Here is a 14156-nt window from a genome sequence, read left to right as displayed (position 1 = left end):
TATAAGCCACTTAGCAAGGAGCGCAAGCAGGGGATAAGACAACACCCACACAATGTCAAGGTAGTAGCAAAAATGGCTACTGAAAACACAAAAGATAGGGCCAAATCTTTGTATTTACCAAAGGCCTTATCCCACCAGTGTCCAAGCGGATAATTCTACTCCAGGATGCTTTTTCATATTGCGGTTCAGTGTCTGCAGGCATTCAACGGCCCAGGTTAGGGACCCATTGGGGGACGTGTTGTTGAGTGCAACATTTTCAAACATTGCATACGCCCCCTGCTCCATCAAGAAGCATCTCAACCGCTATGCGATCCTGGAACGCCATCAGACTAGTCGCTGCCAGTTGTTCCTTTATTGCCACCAATCCCTGTTCAGTATAATTTCCACGTTTTTGGACATTGTAATGCAGGTAATTTATCCCATCCACATTTTTGTTTGGGGTAATTAGAAGAAATATAAACTCCCAACCTGCTGCGACCTGATTAGCCATCTTATACTCATCTGTTATGCCCCGGAGGATGCCAATCGCATCAATGTATGTTGGATCTCCCTCCCTCCATACCGATCGACGCCGTCGGGAGGGACCCGCCATCATACTAGATTTCTCAGCAGCCAATTGTATCTCCTCCACTGTAGATAGAAAAACAGACACAGATAAGAGCAGTGAGACCAAGGCACAAAGTCCTGCCACGTTTCGGCAGGAGTCGTATAATTTATTTCCACCACACCACCACCATAGGTCAGAACGTGGTATCAGGGGTGCAGTCTGTTTTAGGACGCAGGCACACCACGTCTCATTTATCGCCCCCAGCTTCAGACCATGCCCTGTAAGGTTTAAGCAGGTAAAATGATCAAAGTCAACATGTGTTGAAAAGTTAGCTTTGTCCTTTGCTGCTCTTGGAACGGGGTATACATTATTCCATTTCTCACAATTTGGCTTACATGTTTTATCATTATCTCCTTTACACAATCGGGGGTAATTTGCGCAGGTACTACTCGTAAGAAAGGTCGGGGCCCCATGTTATGCAGGTTTGATTTATAGTAACAGCTGCATTTTCCATCAACAGCAACCAATTCTTGCCGTTTGGGAAATCCCTGTTTCAGAAATGAATTCATCATCCTTGGTCATCTCAGATTTCAATTTTACTATTGCGGATTCGGGTGTTTCCGTCTCTGATGGTTTTCTCACAGCCTCCATAGGCATGGTCATTGCTGTTGTGACACAAATGTAAAATTTGTAAAACCATTGACTTAGGAAAACCGTCAGACAATGATGTTTTCCACAAGTTAATTTGTCATTCTGAATAATGATTTGCAATCCCCCCACCGTATGGGTTAATTTTATCAGAGGCCTGATGGCTTTTGCGCACGCGTGTGTCATCCAAGCTTACCAATCTTGACCAGTTTCTGCAACAAGGCTTCCCCAATTTCTGCTTAGGGCTGTTGTGTACCACACATCCTCTATAAAATCCATATGTATCCTTTGAAATGGATATGTAGCTTTTGGGAATTGCCCGCGTTTTGGCCGTATATGGGGGTTATGCCGAGCACAAGTCAAATATGCTCTGCAAAAATTCTTTGCATATAGATTAAAACCATAAGTTTTGTAGTGCCGTTGTACCAAGGCTACCATCCCCCTTGTTGAGGCATGGAATTTCCCATGACTCAAAATGGCAGCCCTCCTAAACAATTCTTCTGTTTTTGTTTAACCCCCAGCGTTCCCAAATTTCCCATTGCAGAGCAGATTACTTGTTTCTCCACGTTAAGTTTCAAATGTGGAGTACTGCTGCAGCATTCCCGTCAAAAATTTAATTTAACGAAATTATTTTTCCTTTTTGTTTTTGTCCTAATCTGCCACCGCCATCCCCAAAAGGTTTATTGGTGATTTCAGAAATCAATTTCAAATTTCCAAATCATTTCCCACCTTGATAGATCATATCTTGGTGGCCAGCCAATTAAAGCCAAAAAAGCCAAAAAAACACAAAAGACAGACAATCATCCACACTCACTCATAATCAAGGAATTTAGAGTGTTCAACCAGTCTAGCATCCGTAATTTTGGTTTGTTGGAGTAAATCTGGAGTACCCGGAGAAACCAACAAATTTTCGAGGACACCAGGAATACGCCACACTCAGGAAGGTCTGGATCCACCCCGCTTTCATTAGTAGATCCTCGAACCGCAAGGTTGATGCGTTAATCACTAGTCTTTCAATTTGGGTCGTTTGCCCATACATCAGTGGGCCGTAAATTTTCATCACAGGTGGAAACCACCATCCCCAGTGGGGCTTCTTGGTAGTTCACCCCCATTTAGTGCCCTCTCAGCAATAATCATTCCAGAAGACTAGGTAATTAGTATTAGATTCGCGTGCCACACATCTACAAATAGAAATTTGTTTTGGACGTTCAATTGCCGCCGTTCATCGCCTCAACCAGTCAGCATGAGGACTGCCATGCGAGTTGCTGTCATTAACTATCTGTTCGCCAATAATGCAATAAGGGAAAAGTTGTGACACATTGAAACACACCCACCCCCCTCAAGTATTTTAACCGTTTGTAAAAACTTTACCTCCATGTTGTGCATTAAGTTACACCCCTGTTAATGCTATCAGTTTAGCCGTTTGTACGCAGAATTGAGGTGGCAATAGTTTCACCTCTAACATTTGTTTTAGTAGTCGTCAATGTATCTCGCATTCCGTTCGAATTTTGCCCATTCCATTTTATTCCTAGACAACCCATCTACTTAAAGCATTACTCAAAGGTTGATATTTTATAATTTGGAGATGCTATTTTTGAACATAACCATAATTTCATCACTTGTTTCATAGCATGAAATGCCCCACCAGAATTTGGGCATCCAGTGCCAAATAGAGCCTATTTCGAAACTTCCCTCTAATTTGTTTTAGATATGGGATTCCCATTCCCCCAAATATTCCAGAATTCATGCGCCAGCGCATTTTGTCAAACCCCAAAGCAACAAATATAATCTTCTTAGCCAGATTTTGGAACTTGGAGAATTATTCCTTTTCCCACTTATCTAAGCTTGTTATTGCCAATCGTTATCACTGTAACATTTAGGTGCATTAACCCCATAATTCCAATGCTGTAAGTTTTAAGCTAAAATTCTCTTAATTTGTATGCTTTTAACGCAATAGGAAGCAACGTCATTTTGTTATATCAATTGATCAATGCTTATCCAATCCGTAATATCCTAATAGTCATCAACATGACACATGCCAAAGCATATTTCACCCGCTCAGGACAAACAGAGAATGTCTTTTGTGCACTTTAAAAACACTCCATGTTTCTCAGTCCTAGGGAAACTATGCCTATCATAAACCAATTATTTTATCTAAACCAGCCAGGTACTATTTACCTAATAATTTGGACGAATGCCATGAATTTTCTCATGCCATTTCTGCATTGTTGATTTCATGTCTGGTATCATTAACAACCAAATAACTCTCAATACCTAAGATATTCGCAAGTCACCTCATACAATGTTAACTTAAGATAAGAGCTAATTCCTATAGTTGATCAATTGTGATAACCTACAATAAACCATACAATAATTAAATTAGAGAAACCAACCTTCTACCAGGCATTTCCTAATTACACATTTCAATGTTTATTAAAGGACCCACAAATTTTCGCCAATATGCCATAATGTGGTAGATTTTCCATCCCTTTTGCTTTTTTTTAACCAGCCAATCTCTTATGTTAAAGTACCGTATTTTCACGACTATTCGGCGCATCGTATTTTTAGCCACAGTGTCAGTAACGAGTGCTATTTCTGTATTTTAAACACACAAAGCACGCACCGTTTTTTTAGACTCATATATTATATATGGATGAACATCGAAACACAATAGCGCTGGCTACCGGAAGTAGCCTATTTCCGGGTTCCGGTGCGCAGTGACTGCTGGGAAATATAGTTCTTGCACGCTACACCCACATGCTAAAAACACGTTTTTAAAAAGGCAACGGAAGCAAAACTGAGTTTGGTTGTACTTTATTTAGACATTTTACAACTTACTCACGTCATCATCACCCACAAATCCAGCAAAGTCCTCATTTTCTGTGTCCGAATTAAACAATTGCCCAAATGAGTCTTCCAAAACGCCGGTGCCCGCGGTTGTAGTTCTTAAGCCTCCGGGAATGACGGCAAGCTCTGAGTTATTATATATAATATATATATAGTTCGCAGTCTATCTTTGAATGCTCCGTTGAAGCCAACATCTAGCGGCAGGATTTCTTTTGTAAAAACAGCCGAAATGACGGCGAGCACCAAATTAGTGTGGTCGCCGTCATACTGAGTGTATTGAAGAACTCTATATCCCAGCAGTCACTGCGCAGTACTTTATCTACGGGAAATAGTAGAGTCTGGGGCTGCTTGGCGTAATTGTGTGTATATATATATATATATATATATATATATATATATATATATATATATATATATATATATATATATATATATATATATAGTTCACAGTCTAGCTTTGAATGCTCTGTTGACGCCAACATTTAGCGGCAGGATTTCTTTTGTAAATACAGCCGAAATGACGGCGAGCACCAAATTAGTGTGCTCGCCATCATACTAACTGTATTGAAGAACTGGATGTATTAAGAACTCTATATCCCAGTAGTCACTGCGCAGTATTTTATCTACGGGAAATAGTAGAGTCTGGGGCTGCTTGGCGTAGTTGTCCTATTGACTGATTTATTTTATTTTATCGTGATAACAATTTTAGTATTGGTCCATATATAAAGCGCACTGGATTATATGTCGCCCTGTCTATTTTGGAGAAAATTTTAGACTTATGTGCGCCTTATAGTCGTGAAAATACGGTATTTTGAACAAACCAACCATATTCTTTTATCCTCCAAAAGCTAGTTCTCTTTAATTAAGAGCCCTTCGAAATCCACAAATTGGTCAAAAATGGCTGTTTTACTCTATTCCCAATTCCAAAGCGTTTACCAAATCAATCTTTGTCAAACAGATTTTCTATCACCTTGAAAGACACCTTTGTTTAAAATCTGAAAAATAAATGTGAAGGTAATCGCGGAACAATGCATTCCTTGCAGACCATGTTTTGCTCTTATTCTGAAATGTTTAACGGAAGTGTGCTCTTAGCCGCTAACTGTGACCTTCACACTCGTTGCGAAAGCAGCATTCTTATCTTTGTTCAGAAATTCCTAAGTGCTCTTTTTTCTTTCTGTGCCTAATGCATTTTAGAGAAGACTACCATTAATCCATAATAAGCTAAATTAATTCCTCTTCCGATATCCAACTATATCACAATACTTTGCCAAGGCCCCATAGTCAAAATATGCTGCAAGCATAACTATATCAAAAACCCATTTTTGCTCAAGTTAGCTTCAGCACCCGCGGCCAATTATTGTAATGTCTTCACGGAAGGGGTCCAAATTTTTTTAGCAACTTGTGCGGTCCGCACGCATATTGAATGCCTGCATATAATCAAGCTTTTGTTCCCAACACCGTCCAATCGGTCGCCCCGCGGCCCGCATGTTTCGCCGCATTCCAATCTAATCAGCAGCCGCAGCAACAGAGCGCTTCCCCCGCAGTCAAGGCATTATTGGGCAAGTCTAGAGTATGATAAAAACATTTAATTGGCCATTTTGTATATATATTTTTTCCTTTTAACCACCATATTCCCGCTAGCAGACGAGATCAAACCCAGGCTAAGCTGCAATAAGCTATTTCATTCCGGTAAATTGACAGTACATTTAGGTACTATTAACAAAGTACGTCTAGCACCTGGAAATAACCATTTTAATTGCTGTTTTACAAGCCTCAGCCTCACACAAAAATTCCAATTGTATTCCATTCACGAAAAAAATGTGAGCCCTGGTTTAACCATTTCAAATGCCAATGTTTTCATTAAATTTAGCTCAACATCCTTTTATTCAATGTCCCCACTCAAATCATTTTGAGCAGACATGCCGGCTAGTCCTGCTGACTAGGCCATATATATGTATATATGTATATATGTATATATGTATATATGTATATATGTATATATGTATATATGTGTATATGTGTATATGTGTATATGTGTATATGTGTATATGTGTATATGTGTATATGTGTATATGTGTATATGTGTATATGTGTATATGTGTATATGTGTATATGTGTATATGTGTATATGTGTGTATGTGTGTATGTGTGTATGTGTGTATGTGTGTATGTGTGTATGTGTGTATGTGTGTATGTGTGTATGTATGTATGTATGTATGTATGTATGTATGTATGTATATATATGTATGTATGTATATGTATGTATATATATGTATGTATATATATATGTATGTATGTATATGTATATGTATGTATGTATATGTATGTATATATATGTATGTATATATATATGTATGTATGTATATGTATATGTATATGTATATGTATATGTATATGTATATGTATATGTATATGTATATGTATATGTATATGCATATGTATATGTATATGCATATGCATATGCATATGCATATGCATATGCATATGCATATGCATATGCATATGCATATGCATATGCATATGCATATGCATATGCATATGCATATGCATATGCATATGCATATGCATATGCATATGCATATGCATATGCATATGCATATGCATATGCATATGCATATGCATATGCATATGCATATGCATATATTATATATACACCAATTTTCCACAAACCCAGCACGCAGCACCCCCTGAAAACCCGATTTCTTTTCAACTTACTAATCTCCCTTCTTCCAATCCCTTGGCTAACACCCCTACGCTCTCGCCACCTATCTCGGTAAATCTTGTCCTCGTCAGCCGAGGCCCCGCTATTTTTTTTACAAAACAGCCCGTTCCCGTCACCTCGCTCTTATCAACCAGCCGAGGAGGCCCCACTATTTTTACAAAACAGCACGTTCCCGTCGCCTCGCTTTTATCTCCATTCACATATTATATATTACCTCTATCCTTAGTGCGTATTTTAACCTGTAGATCCAGTATCTTATGCATATTAAGCTGGCCAGCAAACCCATATTTATTCATCCATAAATTTAGATGTTTAATGTTTGTAGCGCTTTGATTGTCAACCAATTTCCAATCCTTACACGGCAGACGCATTTTTGGCATCTCTAGCTGACTTATTATTCCCCATTTTGAAGTGAGTTCGTGTGTAACCATGTAGTAGCTTTGTTTCGTTTTGGTTTGATTTTCCTTAGGTTTATTTTTGACCTTTTCTGCCCTTCGTTTGTTTTCCTTAGGCTTATCCTTTTTTTAGGAGGCTTACTTTTAACCTTTTCCGCCCTTCGTTTGTTTTCCTTAGGCTTATCTGTATTTTTCCTTAGGCTTATTTTTATTAAATACATACGTCAGAACTACACAAGCAACCCACGTTTTTTACCTGTCAGAGACTAGCATTCACCGTGTTTTAAAGTCGTCGTCCCCAGGATGTGTCTCATTTCTCAAAATGGACTGGCTCGAAGGACCAAAATTATAGGTTTATTAATAGGTATACTTTAATAAAGGGAGAGACATCGGAGACATAATCCAGCGATAACTTGCAAGTGAGAATCAATCCTGGCTCGTCCTCGCCACGGAGCATTCTAAAGGACCGAATTCATCTCCTGCCAATTTAAGACATCGAATCAAAACAATTACAAGGTTATCTATTCAATCCAATTGCATAAGCGAATAACACAATTAAGGTCAAAAAACAACTGCAACAACAATTGCATATCAGGTGTACCGAGCGACACTATTTTAAAACAATATGCGAGTATTCCCGGAGGTTGATTCTTTTATCACCATCTGCTCCGGAATCCAAGTCAAAGCAGATCTTCATTGCGAACTCAGATCAACAGTCCTCGGCCCGGGACTGGGTGATCTGTCAGGTCAATAGTCCTAAAAACAATTAAATGTCCTTGGGGCCAGCTGCAGAGGGAAGTGTCCTTGGCACCCGTTATACTGAGCTTTCGTCTGCTTATAATGATTAATGTTTCACATATACATATAACGATTAATATTCCACACATTCATATGATTAATGCGCACATATATAATAATATCCCAGAATAACCCCAACACGTATGTTATGCTAACCGTTAGTGTACCTATCTTATGCTAGCCGCTAGTATATGTTATGCTATCCGCTAGCGTATGTTATGCTAGCTGCTAGCATATGTTAGCCTTGGCACTAGCGTGTTTTTTTAAAGACAGCACAAGCAAAACTGAGTTTGATAATGCTTTATTGAGGTCGAAGGTACACTCTGATATAAAGAGTTCAGCGTTTAATATGACAGGCTCCACTGTCAGTCAGAGTTGTGTATTCCGGGAACTTGATTCCAGCTTTGGCAAAGGCTCGAACAATGCTGGCCGACACTTGAGCCCAGTCATCCACAATCCATTGTAAGTCGCGACATGCATCACTCCCAAGCTTTTGATTCTCCTCGCTGTTATATCGGCATCGAATATTCATTCCAAATCATCACGTAACGCGTGCGAGGCTATTTTTAGGGTGAATGTCCGCTGGGTTGATCGGAATAAGTAGCGTGCCGGCAAGAAATAAAACCAGTCACTCAAGCGGTCAGGGCCGTACAAAAATTGAGTTTAGTGCACAGACAAAACGCACCGACCGTTTGGGCACATTGACCATTTTCGAGAAAATTTTAGACGTAAGTGCGCCCTATAGGTGTGAAAATACGGTACATTTTGGTTGTTATGAGCTATTATAATGTTTATAACAATGGTATCTCAATTGTCAACACCCACCTCTTTTACTTTTTTTTCCAGAGCATTCCTGCTTCTCAATTCACTGATCCGAATGAGATTGCTCAACATTTACCCTTCAAGCTAAGACAATGTGAGAAGTTGGAACTTCCCGAATGTCAGAGTGAGGCTGTTAAGGAACACTGTTAATAACCAGTATTCCACTTATATTTTTAAATGAACTACGTATAATAAATACATATAGTAAATGGAACAGACAAATTATTCTACCTCTGAAATATACAGGAAAAGATGGGAAAACATTTTCCCCAAGAAACAACCAAATGTAAAAAAAAAAAAAAATCAAAAATCCACTGAAACTTCAATACATTTCCTCTACCTGGTATTTTCTAAAATTTTCACGGTATAGTTTAGGGAGGGCGAACAAATTTGACACAACGAGCAAAAATTTTAATCTGTGAGAGTCAAAGAGCCACGCCACGCAGTGACCTGCCAAGCAAACACACAAACAACATAATTCAAATCATATTATTCACCAAAACATTTTCTTCCCCGTTACAAAACAACAATCCAATCTGCCAAATAATTTTCAAATGTTATTTATTATTTGTTTTTAATGGGCCTTGATGACTTTGTGTGTGTTTTAAGAGAGAATGAAAATAAGAGAAACGTGAAACAAGGCAAAGAGCCACTGTATATACAAAATATGATAAGAAGCAAAGAGCCGCCCGCATTCATTTTGGACGGGAGCCCCATGTTCACCACCCCTGGTATAGTGGCTTTCCCCTTTTTCTATCTCCCAGCACATCATTGGCCCCCCTTTGGCTAGAGCAGGGGTGGGCAACTTATTTCACAATGAGCTGCAGTGGGTGTGGGTTTTCGTTCCAACCTATAAGAGAAAACCTTTCCACCAAACTCGTATCTGAGAAGTGCAATCAGCAGATTGCAGTCAGGTGATTCTTGTTTCAGCAGAAACCTCATTGGTTAAGCTGTCTTTGTTGGATCGGTAGAAACAAGAACCTGCACCCACAGGGGCCCTCGAGGACCGGTTTGCACACCCATGGGCTAGAGGAAAGCTGCGTTTCCATGATGGCGAAACCAAGGTTAGCCGGTGTAGGCGAAAACAAGCACGTGATTGTGTTGGGTAGCGGTCACTGGGTCCGACGGGGGACGGCGCTAGTCCATCCCGAAATTACCTTTTTCCGGGACCAGGGCAGATTTACTCAGCCGGTGAGTTCCTAATTCCCATGCCTTTGACCCTCGTTTGTGGTTGTTTGTTGTTTGAGTTGTTTCTTGAGTTATTCTGTGTGCGTAACATAATTTTGAGTTGTCAAGCGATGTCTACATGCATCTGTGCGTATGTTAACTTAGCTGCCGCTCGCATTTCCACCCTATTGGAAAATGTACTTGCATTTATTGTTCATTTTAATAGCTTAATAAATAATTTTCTGATCTTCAATTTTTTTGAATATGTATTTCATACAATTTTTTTTTTCCTGAACCGCTTTATCCTCATAGGAACACAAGGGGTGCTGGAGCCTATCCCAGCTGCCTTTGGGCACGAGGCGGGGGACAACCTTAATTCGTGGCCAGCCGATCGCAGGGCACGAGGAGACAAACAACCATTCAAACTCACACTAGGGGGCAATCTAGTGTGTCCAATCAGCCTACCATGCACGTCTTTGAAATGTGGGAGGAAACCCGAGTACCTGGAGAAAACCCACACAGGAGAACATGCAAACTCCACACAGGTGGACCGACCTGGATTTGAACCCAGGACCCTCACTGTGAGGCCGACGCGCTAACCACTCAGCCGCCGGGCTGCCCAGCTATAGTTTTATCTATAAGCCTTATAAAGCGTTGTTTATGGATGGATTTGTGTATTTGTGTGTGTTTGTGTATGTTAAGATTGTCTCGTTACGTTTGTCAAAACCGTACAACGTAAAGCGTTGATTTTTTTTTATGGTGACCAGAAACGACTGTCGGATCCTAATAGATGAGTGAGTGAATTTCTTCCTTCTCTTTATGTAGACTACTTTTATTTGCTAAAGCTGAAAGCAGCATTAATGTATGAATCGTTGTTTTTACATGATGGACGCACCGCGTGGCTGATTAGTCGTAAGGTAGGATGCCTTTCCACATCATTTACAAAAGCCATTTTCTCAAGAATTTCCGCCAGTGAGTTTCCAGGTGCTCCCGGAACACTTTTTTTTCCTGTCGTGACGGGAGTTATAAAACATCCACCCATCCATCCATAAATCATCCTTTATCTATTCTATAAGCGTGGTCTATGGATGAATGTTTGTGTGTGTGTGTGCGTGCGTGCGTGCGCGCACCTGGAAACTCGCTGACGGAATTTTTTATGGTGGCCAGAAACGGCTGTTGGATCCTAATAGACGAGTGAATTTCTTTACCTTCTCTACGGGTGTAAACTCAAGCTTTGCATTTGCAAGGATTATCAGCGTATGCCTGATCAGAAATATGTTAACTTGCTGCTCTCTTGTGGTAATTTTAAGCATTACACTGCATATTTGAAAAATTCACACCTTCAGTGCACACTGCAGTGCTTCCGCTTAGTCATTTCCGCTTGAAGTTAGTGGCATTAACTATGCAACAGCACCGCTATTTTGTGAGTTTTTATTTTCGTCATATTTTCACTTTGGTTTACAATGTTTTAACAAAAAAAACACCCAAGCATTTCTTAAATAGGTAAAATTCATCATCCTTTCTTTTGAAATAGACCGTCAGTTTTCCTTACTTTTTCCTAAAAGGCATACTCCTGCTTCTGTATACCTGTACATAATTGTATACACGTTTTTGTGCTATGCTTGTAATTGAAATTTTCCTTTCTCATCTAACCCATTTTTCAAAAGAGAATTTTTTTATAGCCGAACAACTGTCATTTGGTTCTAAACAAGCAGTGACGACCTGCTTGTAATTTCAGGGAGTAGACTTAAAGCTAATGAAACAAATTTGGCTAATTCAATGTAAAATATGTCTATACTTACGAAAAATGCAAGTTATGAAACCACGTCTGTGACGAATTAATTCCCTAATTCCATGTACGTGAAGTTTGTGAATTAGTTCTTTCACATTTAAATGTTGTAATTGTTTTTTGATTTGGAGCAGTTTGTGTGGGGTCATGCAGAACTTTTTCTCCCCTTTTCCTTAAGAGAGACATTGGCAGGATTCATATGGGTGCTTGAAATTCTTGGAAATGCTTTGGTTTTAATGTTGTTTTAAAGGTCTTTTTTTTTGTTGTTGCGTAAAGTGCATTTAAGAGCTTGTAAATGTTCGGCACATTGTTTTAATTAAATGAAAGAAAATAAAATGCATTTGCATTACATTTGTGTGCATATCTGAGATTTTTGGCATCCTAAACAAGATCTTTTCTATTGTTCACAATAAAACAAAACTGTCAAATTGGAAGTGATTACACTAAAGCCGCGTTTTCACCGAGCTTTCTTGTGTGAGTCAGGTAAGTTAGTATAGTTGACCTGAACCTTTTCGCGGTTCAGTATTCGCAACTTTACCGTATTTTCACACCTATAGCATGCACCGCCTGGAAGGGCGCTGTCTCAGTTGTGGGTATTTTCAGTTTTTTGTCAATACAAAAGGCGCTTCGTTTCAAATGACGCACTGAAATGGTTGTAGTAGCATGACACACACGTTAGCTAGCGTATATTTAAAAAAAGGCAACAGGAGCAAAGCTGAGTTTGATTTTTTTTTATTGACGTAATTTATATTCGCGGATAGATAAGTCAAAGTATTCAAACATCTACAAATCCGTCAAAGTCCTCATCTTCTGTATCCATTCTGGATCCATAACATTGTCAAGGTCAGCGTGTTCGTCGTAGAGTTTCAGAATAGGGATTCCAGCTTTGACGAAAGCTCAAACTACAGAGCTCGTCGGCATTTTCGCCCAGGCATGGCCAATCCATTCCAAATCGTCTCGTAACTCGTACGACGCTGCCTGCCTGTCTTTGTATGGAACCTCTATGTTGGCGGCCATCCGGCATTCATCATTCCCAAGCCGTTCGAAAAGCTGTTCCTCCCCGCTGTTAAGTTGTGTTCAATCCATGGCTTCAGTCCATTTTCCATTTTTTCATCTGGGATGTTTTGAATTGATTTACCGTAATGCCTGGAATACGTGGGCAGGCTATTTTTAGGGTGAACGTCTGCTGGGTTCATCGCAATAAGTAGCACGTCAGCAAGAAATGAAACCAGTCACTCAAACAGTCAGGTATATTGAATTTTTTAAATTTAGTGCATAAATTAGACGCAGTGACTTAAGTGTGCTCTATAGGTGTGAAAATAAACTTAGTTTTTGCATTTTTTTATGGAACTTAACTCATAGATTCATCTGAGCTGAATGCTCACTTGGATTTTTCAGAAATATTCAACCACTGTACTAAGGTTAGTTATATAGTGTACTGGGCGGAATGACTTCTCCCCGAGTATATGAAGTGAATTGAATTGAATGCTTTTATTGTCATTATAGAAGTATAATGAGATATAAAGCTTTCACCACAGCGGACAAATAATCAGTAAATAAGAAACAAATACGTAGTCCAGTGAGATCAGCAGAGTGGAGCGGTCTTGTTCTGTCTGAAGTCCAGGATGAGTTCCATGGTTTTGGAGACGTTCAGCGCCAATTTTTTCAGAGCGCACCACTCGCTGAGTTTAAGGACCTCATCTCTGTAGGCCGTTTTATTCTCCTCTGTGATCATCCCCACGGTACACGGTCGATTGGTCGCTAGTATTTTGGTCGCCAGTATTTTGGTCGCCAGTATTTTGGTCGCGGTCTTTTGGCCGTCCGGTCTTTTGGTCACCCGGACTTTTGGTCGTGGTTTGGTCACCCAAATGATCAGCTGCTGCCATCTACTGTCAATTTATTAAAAAGAAGACCAAGCAAATTCACAGATGGTGTTTTTATTGAAGCAGTAAAACTTACAAATTCTAGCAACCTTCATTCTTTCTGGGAGAAATAAGAGCACTCATTTAACACATCGGCTGCTGCCATCGACTGTCATAGGCGTCCAATGAACCTTCATTCTCTCTGGGAGAACTTGCAATGTTGAAATACTTTAGATGGTCATTTTTATCAAACAAATAAAAGTCTTAGTACACTTTTAGCCCGGAACTTTGACATTAAAATAAGAGGCAATAAGTAAAATTAATTTATTAAAAAGAAGACAAAGCAAATTCACAGTGTTTTTATTGAAGCAGTACAACTTACAAATTCTAGCAGTAAGACTTACAAATTCTGTACAACCTACATCCCTATGGTGAGGAAAATAAAACCTAGCACGAGGATCATACAAAGATGGACCGAGGAGACCAGCATGGTACTGAGGGACTGTTTAGAGCAGGGGTGTCAAACTCATTTCGCATCGTGGGCCACATACGGCGTAGG

The 14156-nt window shown here is 39.7% G+C and overlaps 2 protein-coding genes across 6 annotated transcripts in view; both read left to right on the top strand.

Moving 5' to 3' along the window:
• Positions 1 to 12086, top strand: part of tiprl (TIP41, TOR signaling pathway regulator-like (S. cerevisiae)) — a 53392-nt gene extending 41306 nt beyond the window's left edge. For 2 of the 5 annotated variants that reach the window (XM_077593254.1, XM_077593251.1), the window contains exons 8-9: positions 8804 to 8873; positions 9773 to 10199. In XM_077593254.1, the coding sequence (XP_077449380.1) occupies positions 8804 to 8873; positions 9773 to 9888 (186 nt within the window). In that variant the 3' untranslated portion in view covers positions 9889 to 10199. Of the gene's footprint in view, positions 1 to 8803; positions 10200 to 10258 lie in introns of those variants that run through there. The other 3 variants (XR_013298221.1, XM_077593253.1, XM_077593252.1) reach the window with 3 other exon arrangements.
• Positions 1 to 14156, top strand: part of LOC144067951 (uncharacterized) — a 77054-nt gene that overhangs the window by 30790 nt on the left and 32108 nt on the right. The gene's annotated exons all lie outside the window — the stretch shown is intronic.

Source organism: Stigmatopora argus, chromosome 22 (assembly GCF_051989625.1).
Source record: "Stigmatopora argus isolate UIUO_Sarg chromosome 22, RoL_Sarg_1.0, whole genome shotgun sequence".
Classification (NCBI taxonomy): domain Eukaryota; kingdom Metazoa; phylum Chordata; class Actinopteri; order Syngnathiformes; family Syngnathidae; genus Stigmatopora; species Stigmatopora argus.
This window is presented reverse-complemented; position numbering and strand designations above follow the sequence as displayed.